This window comes from Armigeres subalbatus, chromosome 2 (assembly GCF_024139115.2).
Source record: "Armigeres subalbatus isolate Guangzhou_Male chromosome 2, GZ_Asu_2, whole genome shotgun sequence".
Taxonomy (NCBI): domain Eukaryota; kingdom Metazoa; phylum Arthropoda; class Insecta; order Diptera; family Culicidae; genus Armigeres; species Armigeres subalbatus.
This window is the reverse complement of record NC_085140.1, coordinates 212,901,544-212,917,324: the sequence shown is the minus strand read 5'-3', so window position 1 is coordinate 212,917,324 and position 15,781 is coordinate 212,901,544. Positions and strand designations below refer to the sequence as shown.

Here is a 15,781-nt window from a genome sequence, read left to right as displayed (position 1 = left end):
TTGGAGGCAATTTCTACACATAGTTGGCTCAATAAAATTCAACTCTGTAGCCTGCCCAACCTTTTCAAGCCACGGGCTGCTTTTTAGAATGCCCACTTCCTGGCGGGCCAGAAAATATTCGGTACATATTTTTTATACATTTTCAAAATAATCAAAGTAAAATACATTTTTTCACAGAATGGCTAAAATTGTTTAATAGAAAAATCTAAACACGATTTAATTGCGTTTGAACAACCTTTTCATGTGCTTATTTTCTTTTTCTTTCTACGTAACAGAACATGGAATTGTTGGCTTCTTCCCAATACTCGACGCATATTGATTTCACAATCGGTGATCGAATTTCGCAAGCAAACAATAACTTTTTACTGCTGTCATTCATGATAAACAATTGTTTACACAGATATGTACTTCTAGAGAGAGAAAATATCGACGAAAAAATGTATCCTTCTGAAATTTAGATTCTAGCACGTTACTGCATTGGGGGTCAATTATTTTCATGTAAAACATTCCAAGTACATTATTCACATCAGTGAACGGTGTTGTAAGTAAGAACAGTGCGTGTTTTATTCGTCGCGGGCGCTAGAAAAAAATATCTATTTGATATTCGGTGGATCATACGCTTGTTTTGCGCTTTGCTCCGGCCAAGTGAGGGCAAGTAAGTACAGAATACTGCACGTCGCTTCGGTCGTCCAAAGCGCGATCCTCCACAATTTGCATATGGCATCGGGCGTGCATAGTGCATTGTTGTACTTTGCGCGATCGAGAAGTAAATCAATTGATATGCGTTTGATCGTGTTCCTGCTTTGTGCGGCCGTATTATGGTTAGTTAAAATCATAGTGTATAAAGAATGGCACGGTCGTATCGCTTATCAGAGTGAATCCAGATCTAACGATGCCTACCAACTAACTGATAATCCTTCCTGTGGTTTTTATGGAGACGCAGAGGTAAACACGGTCTTCAAATAGCAAAAACCAGCTACTAATATTCCTTCCCTCTTCCTAACTGACTACAAGGCCTTAGGCCGCGAGTCACTGAAACTTGCACACTGAGGATGGCTGGATGGATGAATGGATTGCACAAGTTTTTTTTTTCAATAACGAGCTTCGCTACATCATAAATATTGATCGTTTTTGCACGTCGATCTTTTCTGGTAAAAAATTACATTTTTACTGAGAAATATCACAAATTTACTTTTGTGGCTGATTAACAATCGATTAAAAAATGAACAAATTGCTTTAATTTTCAAGTGCCACAACGCCCGTCATTGCCGGAGCTCCATTAGTTTAAGGCCTTAAGTTTTCAAAAAAGACTTCAAACTCTTTCATACAGGTCTTAACAGCTTTCCTCAGGTCTGTACCTGAGGTAGTCGTTTTCTTCATGAAGATCAAAGCTGCTAATTCCTCTGTAATTTGAAGATGATCATCAATTCCCCTTATGAAGACAGCTACCAGTGCTATGTTTTTAACATTCAGTAGTTTCATCGATTGTGGGCAGATAGATTCAGAAGCAGTCTTCTGTTAGAGCTCTAACTCTTCACCGTGCTTTACGACAAACTAATACTACTGAAGGAGGCTTTTTCTTTAGAGCACACCATGTTAACAACAGCCGATATGTATTCCCTATTAAGTTCTCCGACCTGGAAAAGTTTCATCCGTATTGCCAAAATCTCATTAACAGCAAAACTGACCCGTGCTACATTATTCGACCCAGTGCTTGCCCAGATTTAATTCTTGTAATTACTAATAACCTATTATTTATTGATAAATAATAAAAAGGAGCTCATGAGGTATAATAAAAAAGTAATAATAAAAAGGAGGTTAAGAGGTATTTTTTCTTACACGCCGCAGGCCACATAAAATGAAGCCAAGGGCCGCATCCGGCCCGCGGGCCGTAAGTTGGGTAGCCCTGCTGTAGAGGGTTGGTCAATGGTCGGAATCGCTGTCCATCTCAAGACCAATCAAGATTTGATTGTAATTAGAAGAAAAGAAAAATCTGCGAAAAAAACGAGCAAATTTATCTGAAATCTACACAAAATACCCATACCAGTACTTCCGGGTAAAAAAGCAAAAACCACTTTCTAATTAGGTCAATCCGTTTTTTATGGAGGTTTCATCCTTTAAAGAAATCCACTTGAAAAAAGCTGAATAAAGTTGGCCAGCCACACGATACGGCGCATGAACATGTATCTTGTGTAGCAAGTACAGTTGGTTATTTTAAATTTTGAAAAACATGTTGATTTTTCTTATTCATTCGAAAGAATGCCTATTTCTGAGCTAAAGCATTATTTTTTCATACTCGTGGACGTGGACCAAAAAATTAATGTGTAAAATCAAATTTAAATGTTTTTGGAAATCTGACTGATTGGCAGTCAGCTCAGTGTTCAGTACGCGATATTTTGAAGTTTCACGAAATTGATTTAAAATAGTACCCGTGCACCTAAATTTATAAAATTTTGGATACAGACTATTTTTTTATAATAGATTCAAGGTATGCAATAATATCAATACCCCTAAAACCCTAATTGGCAGTCTGATGTTGCACGAAGAAGAAGCAACAGAAAGATGATATTTTTTATATATTGAAACTCTTCTCAAAAATTCTAGAAACATGTAAATTAAAAACTTGTAGCAGTACAGGGCCAGAAATATTTGTCAGCGAGTCCGAAACAACTTACAGTTTCGAGTTCCCACACGAAACATCCTAGGCCGAGAATCGAAAATCCACTGAAAATCATGGATGACGACAGTGGTCACAGCGAATGTATTGCTGCTAATATCAGACATCCAGATAAAAGGTCTGATTCAGTGAATTATCTGCTACACATTAATCACAAGTCACAGTCTCATCCACATGTTTTTTTTATACACCGGCCCCTTCGCATGCAAATGATTCTGCTTTTATTTTACCTCTCATGCCATCTCCGAAACCACGTTCGACTACGTCAGCCTTGCCCACCTCACCATCGTCATCGACTAATAATGTTTCATCGCAGATTATTCCCTTACAATATTCATTATCAAAACGACACAGATACTATCCAGAAGCTTGAGAAGGTCCATATGAAGTTTTCGTACGTGAGAAGGCCAAACCGGTTGAAGTTCTCTGAGCGTCATTGGAGGTAAAAGAAGTTGCCCGGTTGTAGGGATTCTGGGAAGAGGCCCCAAAACGCGACATGACAGCGCGATGTTTTATAGCTGACACCGGAGCGAACAGATCCGCATGCGCGGGAGTCAAAAAAAATGCTAGTATTTTTTTTTCACAACATTGCATTTTCCGGATGTGGAACTTATTTTTTGGAACTACATACTCACAATAAGTCACAATCAACGGGGAATCCGGTACCATTGTTTGCAATTGAATATAGGTCCGATCGGACTTTGCGTTTTGGAATTGGAAAATCTTGGAAAATAATTTTGATATGTTAGTTACACTCCCCCCACAATTATGGAACACTTTTGCCAAAAAGTAATAATTTCATTGATTTCATAATTAACATCATTATTTCCGATGTTAAAAGCATTTCTATCAGCAATGTTAGATATCTAAGTAGCGACCCATCATTATTTTGAGAATGTAAAAAAGCTCTGTATCTTTTACCTTTCCACAGTCAAACACAATAAAGAGCCGGAAACGTAGAAAAATGTCCTCTCTACGAAATAGACTACGAAACTTGGTAAAAAAAAAATTCCGTTTGGGAACCATCTCCCCTATATATGATTCAGGAGGGATCGTTTTTTGCAGTTGAAGCTTTATATTTTGTCAACCATGTTCTGTCCCGATTTTGGATCGTCAAAAATATTCTGAAGACACCTGTTTGTCTATTTGATGCTTGTCATTAAGATTTTGCTACCTGATAAACGAAATGGATGTAGAGGATGGAATGGGGTGAACTAGTATAGTTAATAAACATTTTCATACCTGGCCATAAAGTCGGTGGAGATTTCATCGAGGGGTGCGATATACTTTTTAGCCGTCGTCGGCTGCAGCATCACTTGTTGTACCTGAGCGCGGAAGGCATCCCACTTTTCACCATGACTGTTATTGGAAAAGAGAAACAAACAGACGAAAAGAATATAATTATTAAGTTATTTTAGTTTAGTACTGTTCCTTTTAATTCCACCACGACTACATCGTGATCCGTCTTATGACAGGAGAAGAAAGGAAGTTTAATTTACAATCTCAAAATCCGTTATAGGTCAGTGAACTGTCTTAAAAAAATCAAGTTGAAGGTCGCTGTTGAAATCCGATTTTTACATAATGGTAGGTGGCGTTCATTTCTAGTTTCGCTTTCGTGCTCGACCAGCAAAAAAAGCACATAGAAACAAACCAGTTTCATCGCCGTGCTTTTTGGCGCCCGAGACAGACACATATTTTAACCTGGCCTGACTTGTTACCCTTTCACTTACACGCCGATCAGTCCCATGTTGTCGCCGAAAAAGTTTTTCCGCAGCTTGGACTTGTAGTTTCGCAGCGACGGCATAGCAGGCCGGTGTGGCTGGATTTCCTCTTTTTTGAAGGTGTCTCGAATCAAATCGGCATCGAACACAAAGAGCAGATCTGGATGCCCGATTAAGCCGCCGACCTTGGCGATTTTGCCAAAGTGTCGGTGCAGATCACACATCACTTGGTCCAGGTCTTCGATGCGGTACTGGCCTAGAATGATAGATAGGGGGAGGTATGGGGAACTGGATTAGTGAATAGAACGATTCAGAACTGGTATAAAAAATGTGATTCAATTCATTGAAATGCCAAATGATCAAATTCAAAACAATAGAACTTTAGTCGAGGTTTTTTTCGGTGTAGGATACAAATGAATAGTTGCTCAAAATTGTTGATAACAATTTTTATACAGTTTGCATTTTTGTTATATTAATTAGATTATATTATTCAACTCTTATAACTTTTCATTCTCAATGGGTCCTCTTAGTGGCGTTTCAGCCATCACCCAGAGCTTACTCATCACGCATGCTAATGAGAACTTATACCGATTCAAACTGCAAAACGCATAGTCCTTTTTTGTGCCGACTTTGCCGCTGGCATGTGTATCGAATGGAAAACTATGGTAAAGTGTTCACATGTAATTCGACGCTAATTAATGACTTGCCATACACGTAAACGTAAAAGCATATGTTAAATGCTGTGCTTTGCCCGCGAAACGATGAGCGTCTTCTGCCTAGTCCAGACGCTGACAACATACATACGGCCGCGTGTTCGGTTCCCATTCATTAAGCATGCAAAACACGCGAAACGTTGATTATCACCTGTAGTCGGTATCGACCAACGCATGCCTAAAATCGGGATTTGAACTCATAGAACCATATGTCGACGCACCAAATTGTCGCCTTTAGGTCGTTGAGATCCACATGGGTGGTTCATAGGACTTTCCTCTAGAGTATATACCCAAAGGGGCTTTGAACGATCCTGCGCGCTACATCACGACATTATAATGAACGGACGCAATAAGTAATAGCCGTTCCATAAATTATATCTCTAATGAAGAGTAAACATCATCGAAGAAAGGAATCCACACCTATGTATGCCTTCACGAGTATATTTATAAGCGCAGATTGGTGTCTACGGTATATAAAATGTTGAATAAAATGGGGCTATAATACGGCTCGCTACAAACACATGATACTGAAATGTCATTATTACTCCAGAAATAAAGGTATTTTAAATTTAACTTTTTCGTTTTCTTTTTGTCTGAACGCACATGAACAAGTAAGATTCTCACACATTAAATTTTGTGTTGTCCAACACATGGACAGGGCATGACCCAAGGCAATCCAAGAGACCGATCACAACGGTATTGTCTTTCGATAACAGTTCTTAGAAGACATATAATACGCGAGAATCGACTGGGTCAAACCATAAATCCGCTGGTTGAAAATAATATTCCCTATTTCCAATGTTCAACCCCTTCCATTTGTGAGTTCATAACGTGCAGCGATGACGTTAATTATTGAGTAATTTATTCATGAATTCAATTGCTCCACTTGTCAGTGCCGTTGGCGCCCGCCATAGACAAACAGTCTCCGTGGGCAATCCTTCCACTCCACAGCCAATGGCGCACTTACATTATGCACGGTACCTACGTGTATGTGATTGTAAGAAGAAAAAACCCTGACTGCCAGCATTTCAAAGTAAAGGAAAAACATATTTTCTGCTTACTCGATTTGATGCATACATGAGTCATTGTGGTCAAACATGTAGTCGGAACCGGGCGAGGTAATTGATAACGTTTCAAGGTGGTCAAATATTTGAAATTTACAGCACATATTGACTTATAATACGCTGTGATTCTTTGTATGCCATTAGGGGGTAATAACCTTTTCAAGGTACATATGTAAAATTTTGAAACTTTTTTGCTACGTAGTTCATATTCTATGTCTCATCTCAACTATTACAAAGCCTGACGTCTACCTCTCGCTAGGTAGCCCATAAGAATAACACATCTGAGGAAGCGTTTTTTTTTACAAATCCATCGATCTGACGGTTAGTTACAGCCTTGGGCTAATTACTTGGACGACATTGGCCGAGTTCAGTAGTGTTAGGTTCAGAGTTATTCTTTCCCAAATGAAAAAAATTGAAATTGGTTCATGCTTATAAACAAATACATTACATTTGAGAGGTTTTCAGCCCTAAGCTGGCTCGCCTCTGAAGATGCAAGTTCATTTAAGCTCTATAAACCGTAATCAATCCGATAATGACGATGATTTTATTCGAATCCGCACTAATACTAATAAAGTTTTGAACTAAATTCAATATTTTGGGCCTTTTTTCGAACGCATACTAAGATTCGAACGTTCAGATCAAACACATACACACTCACTTGATTTTTCACTTGATCTTTTCCCATTGTTTCCTTGATTTTATCACTCCTAAAACATATTCACTAGCTGAGTTTCACATTTTTCTTCAATCTTGACTAACAATTAATTCACTTCACGCCCAAAAACTGTCGAAAACTACTTTCCAAAAATCGAAGTGAGACACATATTTGACGACCGTATTGTGAATGCAATAAAATGCGAAAGACTCAAATTCACTAGCGCAATAAGTGAAATGGTGAGTACAAAATCTACGCGATGCAATTTCATTCAATCCGAACAATACAACGTAAACGCCAGCCAATATATTTTGACCACCCCAGTTGTAAACAACATTTATTTATCGCTGCTGGACTTTTCCGTACCAATTACATTACTATTACAAACAGTCATTGATTTTCAAAACATTGTGATGGAGTCTTGAGCCTTAACTCTAATATTATATAAAAAAAATCAAACGTAATCAGAATATTGACTAAATCTGAATTCTATTTCGCAATTGGCAAGAGTTAGTTCTGCCCACTAAAGTTTGGCGCAGATTCTATGACATGGTCTAGTCTTTATGGGAAAGGGAACTACCGACGGGGCTTCTTGTGACAAACCAGCGTTTTTTTTTTCGACCTTTTATCCCGTTCGACGTTTTATCCTCTCGACATTTTGTCCTTTCAACCTTTTGTCCCTTTCGACCTTTTGTCCTTTTCGATCATTTGTCCCTTCGACCTTTTGTCTCTCGACGTTTTGTACCTTTTGTCCTTTCGACCTTTTGTCCCTAACCCCATCTAAACGACCCTTGTTGTCTCTTCCTGGAACAACTAAGTATATGAATCGTGTACAACATTATAACTATGACCCACTGCCAATTCCACTTCACGGTGCGCCGAATCCAGCCACCCTCAGCATGGGGCCGTCCAGAAACCACGTGGTCATATAGGGGGGGAGGGGGGGGTTGGTAAATGACCATGATAAGCCACATGGGGGGAGGGGGGGTGTTGCTCTCGAACCACGTGGTTTTTTTTACACGAAAAACTTTTGGTGGATAACAATAGCGGTGTAAAAAATACAAATCATTAAAATTTAATGATTGAATCATTAAACGCAAAGCGCATTTGAGGGCCGATGCCCACGTAGCGTCTTTTGAACTCAGCGTTAAAAAGACGTAGGTGTGCATCGAGAAAAATCGAAAACGCAGCGTCGGTCGCAACGCCGATGCATATCTGCATTATTTGACCATATTAGCCTAAGATCCTATATCCTAAGATCCTATAAAAACAGGTTGCGATTCAGTCTCAATTTCCAATTTCCACACAAAAAATTTGGATCGGAAAAATGGAAAAATATTTTTTTTTAAATTCCGCCACAGATGGTTTTGGCATCACGCCGCCGACACTTTTTAATCAGCGGACTGCAGCTGGGGCCCTCCTTAGCCGTGCGGTAAGACGCGCGGCTACAAAGCAAGACCATGCTGAGGGTGGCTGGGTTCGATTCCCGTTGTCGGTCTAGGCAATTTTTGGATTGGAAATTGTCTCGACTTCCCTGGGCATAAAAGTATCATCGTGTTAGCCTCATGATATACGAATGCAAAAATGGTAACCTGGCTTAGAAACCTCGCAGTTAATAACTGTGGAAGTGCTTAATGAACACTACGCTGCGAGGCGGCTCTGTCCCAGTGTGGGGATGTAATGCCAATAAGAAGAAGAAGAAGGACTGCAGCTACAATTTTGAAAAATGTTCATGTTTTTACAATAATCCAAGAAAAAATCTTAAGAAGAAAAATTCAAAAGAATTTCTTTTGGATATTCAGGAAAAATCAAGTAAAGAAATTTCCTGTAAAAACTTTGACATTACTTCATACAATCCTGATAAAGTGCTGGCATTCAGATTTTTTTTGAACAATTCTCTCTGAAAAATTTTGCTTGGAAATTTTGCTACAAATTGATAATGAAAAAAAAACAAAACATCTCCAGTGTTAATTCCGAAAAAATTTCCTTAAAACTCCGAAAAAAATTTCATGTGAATTCTGTCTGAAAATTAAAAACAGTCCCGTGGGAAATACATATAATTTTCGGTGGAAAAACATTCTAATGAATTTCTTCGACAAGTTCTTCCGAATCTTCACCAGAAATTCTTCTTCATTTACAAAAGAAGTTTTTCAAACATTTTAAGGAGTGCACTTCATAATGTTCAGTCTCCAGTTAGCCTTGCGAGCAAAGGCGTAGGATTGCCAAACCGGAGATGACGAGTTCGATTCTCGTTCCTGTCTAGGATGTTTTCGGGTGGGAAACATTCTCGACAACCTAGGGTATCCATCGTACTTGCTACACAAGATATATAATCATGCAATGGCTGGCATATAAAAGCTTTCAATTTATTACTGAGGAAATGCTAATAGAATATACTAAGTTGGAAAGCAGAACAACTTCCAGTTGTTATATGGAGCCAATGCCACATGAAACACTTTGATATTTCCGTTGATTTTTTTTTTCAATTTTGGAATTTTGAAATGAAAAATTTTCGGAATACTTTTTTACGCTCTTTGTGAGTTCTATCAATTTTTTTTTTAATTTTTCAAGTATTTTTTATTCGAGGCATTATTTAGAATTTCCACGGAAGAGTCTATGGATTATCTTCAAAAAATTCTTTGGATTTTCAAAGAATAAATCTGTAGAATTCTCAAGGGTCATGTTTTTTTAATTTGAACCAGAAATCATTTCAAAATTTCATCGGGAATTCATTCTTCTTCGGGATGTCATTTTGATTTCTTTGTAGGTTCAGCTAAACATTACTTTAAATCTTTTACCATGCAAAGATGCACAGGAAATGATTTAGAAAGTTTAAGGAATTTTCACATCAGAAAATCTTTAAAATTTTGATTTGATTTTTTAAAGAATTCCTACTGGAAATGCTTCAAAAGTACAACCTTTACAAGTACTACAAAAGTACAATTTTTTCGTTATTTCCACTTGTAAAAACATCGGAATTTCCTCGGGAAATTCATTATTTGTAATTCAGATGAACTTTTTTCGATTTTTACTGGAAAATCTTAGGAATTTCCATCGGAAATATTTTGGCATATTCCGAATAATTTCTTTTGGAAATTAAAAAAAAACTGCTGAAAATTTCTAAGAATTTCTTTTGGAAAACGAAAAAAAGATCCATTGGAAATTTAGAAGAATTTCCTTTGAAGATTCATTAAAGTTGCCCAGGATTTTGAAAAAAATCTTTAGAGATTCTGTAAAAAAGTAAGCTGGATTTTTTTTTCTATTTTATACTGGAAATTCTTCGGAATTTGATGTTTATTGGAATTTTCAACGTTAATATGCATTTCGGATCCTTCTACGGATTCTTCTAGTTCTTCAAGATTTCTACCGAACATTTTTCGGAACTCTTCAACAGAATTTCGGAAAAAAATGTCGTTGAAATTCTAAAGATTTTCCGGGGAGACTCCGAAGAATTTGTTATCAATATTCCGAAGGGTTTCCCTTGCCACTCCAGAATAATTATTCTTGAAAATTAAGAAGATCTTGAAATTAATTTTTAATTTTATTTTATTTTAATTTTATTTAATTAATTTTAAATCAATCCAAGCACTAAATGTAGGTAATAAATTAGGCTTAAAAAGCCTAGTTTTTATGATATTGAATAATTATCATAATTGATCGAAAAAATTTATAATGCACCTAAATGTTCTGATAGCACAAAATTCTAGTAGTGCGCATGAAAAAGGTTATGACATAGAGAAGCTTGCATTTAAAAAATCAACATGAAATTCTAAATAAAAGGCTTTTAAATTCATAAAAGGGTCTTAGAACTAAGGAGATTCCTGCGATATGAAAAAAAGTGGCAGTGTTCCAGAAAAAACTCTCCAATTCCTAAAAAAAATAATTGAATTCCAAAACAAATCTCAACCCTTCCAGGAATTATGGGTCATATCAAGACAAAATTTTCAAAACGACTTATCTGCTTTTGTAAACAAAGATTCAAACGACGATTTGACGAATCTGATAGCTCACCCACGCAAACCAACACCATCAATAGGTAGGGGAAGGATTCCGCTACCTGTTGATGGTGTTGGTTTGTGTGGGAGAGCTATCAGATTTGTCAAATCGTCGTTTGAATCTTTGTTTACAAAAGCAGATAAGTCGTTTTGAAAATTTTGTCTTGATATATGCCCAGCGTTTTAGAATGTCTATAAAATCACAAAAGAGAGCTAGGCCACCATTTTCTTCAGTAAAATTGTTCATCTAGATATTGGCTTTACAGAAAAAATATGGGAGCTCAAATTTGACTGACCATGAAAACTCAGATATCAGAAACCTTGGGTAGATTTCGATTCTTCTTCTTCTTCATTGGCATTACATCCCCCACTGGGACATTGCCGCCTCGCAGCTTAGTGTTCATTAAGCACTTCCACAGTTATTAACTGCGAGGTTTCTAAGCCAAGTTACCATTTCTGCATTCGTATATCATGAGGCTAACATGATGATACTTTTATGCCCAGGGAAGTCGAGACAATTTCCAATTCGAAAATTGTCTAGACCGGCACCGGGAATCGAACCCAGCCACCCTCAGCATGGTCTTGCTTTGTAGCCGCGCATCTTACCGCACGGCTAAGGAGGGCCCCACATTTCGATTCTAAGAGCGTGTAAATAAAGTTTAAATGTTTGAATCATCCTAAACAGATGGTGGTCAGATAAGATGGGTCATCCTGAACGTTAAGCCAGTGATTAATATTCAGGAATACGAGATGCCCAAGGTACTTCAAAATGCTCTCAAGTTCAACCCACGAATCTACCAGATCAATCAAGACATTTGCGATGAAATAAGCATATGACCCTAATTTCCATTAACATGAGATCCAAGAGCCAAGGTACCCAAAATTATCTTGAGTCAACAGCAAGTTGCACAATGACTATGAGGTTTGTTCGCAAAATGTTTTTATAGGGCCTTAGAAGCACTGGCAATGATCAAGTAGTTCAAACATTACGACTTCCAGAACGTTTTGTATAACCTAAAAAATCTGTAGTAGCTTGTATAAATAATAATTGAAGTCATATCAACCCAATGGACCTACTGGGATATTATATCATACATCATTCATAAGTTGGTTAATTGGATAAATCGAATGATCCGAACTCCAAAATAATATTTGTTCTATAATACATCCATTCCTCTATGAGTCGCTTATGAAAGAACCATTGACTGAAGCATATTCGAGATGTGGAATAGAAGTTCCTTGGAAAATTATTCCAAAGAACCATCAGAGTGACCGAGAAAATATTTTTAGTATGGCATCATTGGCTTCCACGAGTCGATATCGAAATAAAATTTCAATGAAGAATTAGAAATTTTGAGAGATGAGCCAGCTCTGGATTGAAAATCTCTTTAGTAGAGAAAAATATAAAAATTTTCAATAATAAAATAGGAAATTGCCAATAAAGAACAATATTGTCTATCCGGAATAAATTTATACCGCTTTTTATACCGAAGTTGGATTTTTCTCCAGATACAGGCAACTTTTCCAACTTCGGAAGTAGCGTCGCCTAAAGATGCGCTGAAGAACGCATCAATTAGTTGGACAAATAAAACTTCGGGAGAAAGTTCGGTTTGGAAGTCCCTACTTCCGAATTCTAACTTGGTGCTACACCGACAATAATACACACAACAATAATAAATTAGCACTTGTAAAAGCAAAAATTGCAATTATGAAATAAGAATTTTCCATAAAGAAATCAAAATGTTCAACGGAAAAATACAAAATTTTCATGAATAAATCAATATTATTAGCAATGAAAAATTAAAAAAAAAAATTATAATTATTTATTTCTAATATTGATGATTCTGAAAACAATACTGAAATTTCTACAGGAATGCTACTCAAAAGAAACAACAGTAGGAGGTTTTATTTGCATCTCTAAAATTACATATTAACTTTGTGATTCTCTGATAAACTTTTCGTTGTAGGAGTTCAGTTCAGATGCTTCGCTGAGATTAATATCTCAAGAATTCCCAGTAGCTCCAGAGCTATAGGTCCCAAATACTCTAAGGAATCTATAGGGATATCCAGTGATGAACTTTATAGTTATTTAAAAAACACTAATTAAAAAATTAAAAAAAATAGAAATGTAGAGATATTTTATTATAAATTATATAATTTTACTATAACCATTATAAATTTCTCTCGTAATTTTTAATAAATAAGATAATCGTAAGATATTCGCGTATTTTTTTGTATCCTCCTGATGCATTGAAGGTGTGCGAGTTCTAAATATCCTAATACCTGATACACATTACAACATGATAACATAATCAAAATTTTCGACTTCATGAAAATTTATAATTTCCATGCTGGGTTTAGTTTAATTTTGAATCAATTGAGATTGTCCATCTTCAAAATTTATCGGATTAACCATATGTTTTAGTTACATAAGTTTTTTTTTTATTTTTGTATTTGAAAAAAAACCACGTGGTCATATGGGGTGGGGAGGGGGGGTCTGCCAAATGACCACGATGAGCCACCTGGGGGGGGGGGGGGGGTTGGAAATCTTCAAAAATATGACCACGTGGTTTCTGGATGGCCCCCATGGTGTCTTGCTTGATAGCCGCACATCTTACCACTAGGATGAGGAGGGTCCCATCTAGTTATATTCTTCTTTCATCTAGTTATATTATTTTGGATCTGGATACGCTCTTAGCGAGTAGTGATTAGACATTAGTCGACACATGCTTCGAATGAAATCACGTCCTACATTCAACCCTTTGAGCCATGGTCTCTTAGATACCTGCGGGAGAATAGAATGCAGCCATTTACCCATATCTCCATTTTCCTATTTTAGTTGCCAACTGATCATGGTCTTTTAACAAACAATTCGACACGGTTGTTTCATAAGGGCCAATGTCGCAAACGTAAACAATGCCTTTACCTGCAAATTCCTCAACAACTAGGACCGTTCCCAGCTAACAACCACTTGGAACTGGTGGCGGAAGTGGAAAAACCGCCAGAAGTCTCTAATCTTTCTGAAATTAGCAGAAGAAGTCAATGTTTACGTTTCCGACTTTCGCCCTTATGAAACAACAATGTCGAATTGCTAAAAATTCATCAAAGGCGATTTGTCGATCGTAAATATCGCCTTCCATACTGCCTATCTTAGCCAGCGAATCCGCTTTCTCGGTGGAGGCGCAGGAAAATTTCGATATCAATTTTTTATTTTATTTGTCAAATGTCTTAGAAATGCATCGAGATCTGGTGACGCTTTCCTGTACGGGGCCCCCTCCTTAAAAAAAATCGATTTTTTATGCCAAATGTCTTAAAAATTGTTTGATAACACCACATCTCGACGTTTCATGCATTTCTAAAACATATTGCATAAAAAAAATAGATTTTGATAAGTATTCAAGTTTCTTGAATTTCGAAGAATTTGGCATCAAAATCAAAAATTTCAATTTTGAAAAGTCCCAAAAATTTTAATTTCGAAGTCTCAAAATTTATATCCCAAATATTCATTTTCCTCAAAAAAATATTTCCGGGATAACACCAGATCACAATGTTTCATGCATTTCTAAGTCAGCTGGCGTCAAAAATAAAAATTCGATTTCGAAATTTTCCTGACCCGCCCCCCCCTGAAAAAAAAATCGTTTTTCAAAAAAGTCAAACTTCGGCCGCTTTGGTCAAACACTTAACGAAGTCCGATTGAGCTGAAATTTTGCATAGGGACTTTTTTGGAGAAAATGAAACTTTTGAGCACTACCCGTCTTTGAAATTCAAAAAGTTGATTTTCATTGGCATCCTAATGTATACTGAGCATGGCCTCCGCAATTTGAAGGAGGCGCTATGCAAATTGTTGTATACACCGACACCAGTGGAATCCTAGAATTTTGATCCGAGGTACTGAATTCGTCCAATTTTCAGCATATGTGTTTTCGCCGCAGATTGAAAACAAAAGCTACCACAGTTTAAAGCCGACAAAATAGTCGTTCGACATAACCTAAGCAAGTCTTCCGGGTGTGCCTCCCGCCATATATTTTTGTGTCAGTTACACAATGTGCTTCCCGAAGGTGCATTTGGAATCGAACCAGACCCCGAGATATTTAGAAGACATGCTATGAGTGATTGTCATACCATTAGAGTAAGCGAGAACTTTACCGACATATGCTTATTTTGAAAAGACAACCATCTCAATTTTCTCCGGAAAGAATTCGATACCCATACCCAACTTACCCAAGTAGACAAATAGTTCTTCAAAATTGGCAAAAACCCCCTTGTAGGACAAAACATCAACGCAAACTGAATTGAAGCTTCTACCTCCCTCCAATCATCCGGAACAATATTAATTTCCAAGAATTGATTGAATAGGTTCAATAAGCGCCTCTTCGTGACGTCTGAGAGGTTTTTGAGCAAATTTAGCCTAATTCTATCCATCCCAGGAGCAGAATTGTAACATGAAAAAAAGAACGAGTCCTACGGACCGAAACTTTTTGCACCGGCCGGTGTTGTGCCTGAAGAGCGCTGTTAACAATCAATTCGATTAAAAACTAGCACTTTTCCCGCGGTGGAAGTACGTTCACCGACAACAGTTGCCTCAGAATATTTGCCCCAGCCCAGTGCTTCGTGAGGTCATATGCGATGTCGACCGTAGGAGGCTGGTATGTTCCATTGGAGATTGATATTTCGATCGGCAAATGATCACTACCATGGGGATCCTGGACTACCCTCCACGTACAGTCCAGGGATAAAGAGCTCGAACATATTGAAAGATCTAATCTTTCGCCGAAGATACCACTCGGTTAAGTTCTCCAGTATTAAGAATAATCATGTTTAAGTCGTCGCAGAGGTCATATTAAATCTGAAATTTTTAGAGATGAACCGTTGACGTCGTACAGTTCACCCGGCCTGTTCCATGAGAGTTGAAGTCTCCCAAGAGCAACCGTGGCTCGGGCAAGATGCTTGCGGGAT

General features: G+C 37.4%; 2 protein-coding genes across 18 annotated transcripts in view; one reads left to right on the top strand and one right to left on the bottom strand.

The window, feature by feature from the left end:
* The window catches only part of LOC134211602 (G protein alpha o subunit), a 249,645-nt gene that overhangs the window by 105,904 nt on the left and 127,960 nt on the right, over nucleotides 1–15,781 (top strand). The window lies entirely within an intron of this gene.
* Nucleotides 1–15,781, bottom strand: part of LOC134211599 (probable cytochrome P450 49a1) — an 83,798-nt gene that overhangs the window by 21,504 nt on the left and 46,513 nt on the right. Inside the window, exons 4-5 of the mRNA XM_062688614.1 lie at nucleotides 4,408–4,654; nucleotides 3,920–4,036 (exon numbers count right to left, since the gene is read on the bottom strand). Of these exons, the coding sequence (XP_062544598.1) occupies nucleotides 3,920–4,036; nucleotides 4,408–4,654 (364 nt within the window). The remainder of the gene's footprint in view (nucleotides 1–3,919; nucleotides 4,037–4,407; nucleotides 4,655–15,781) is intronic.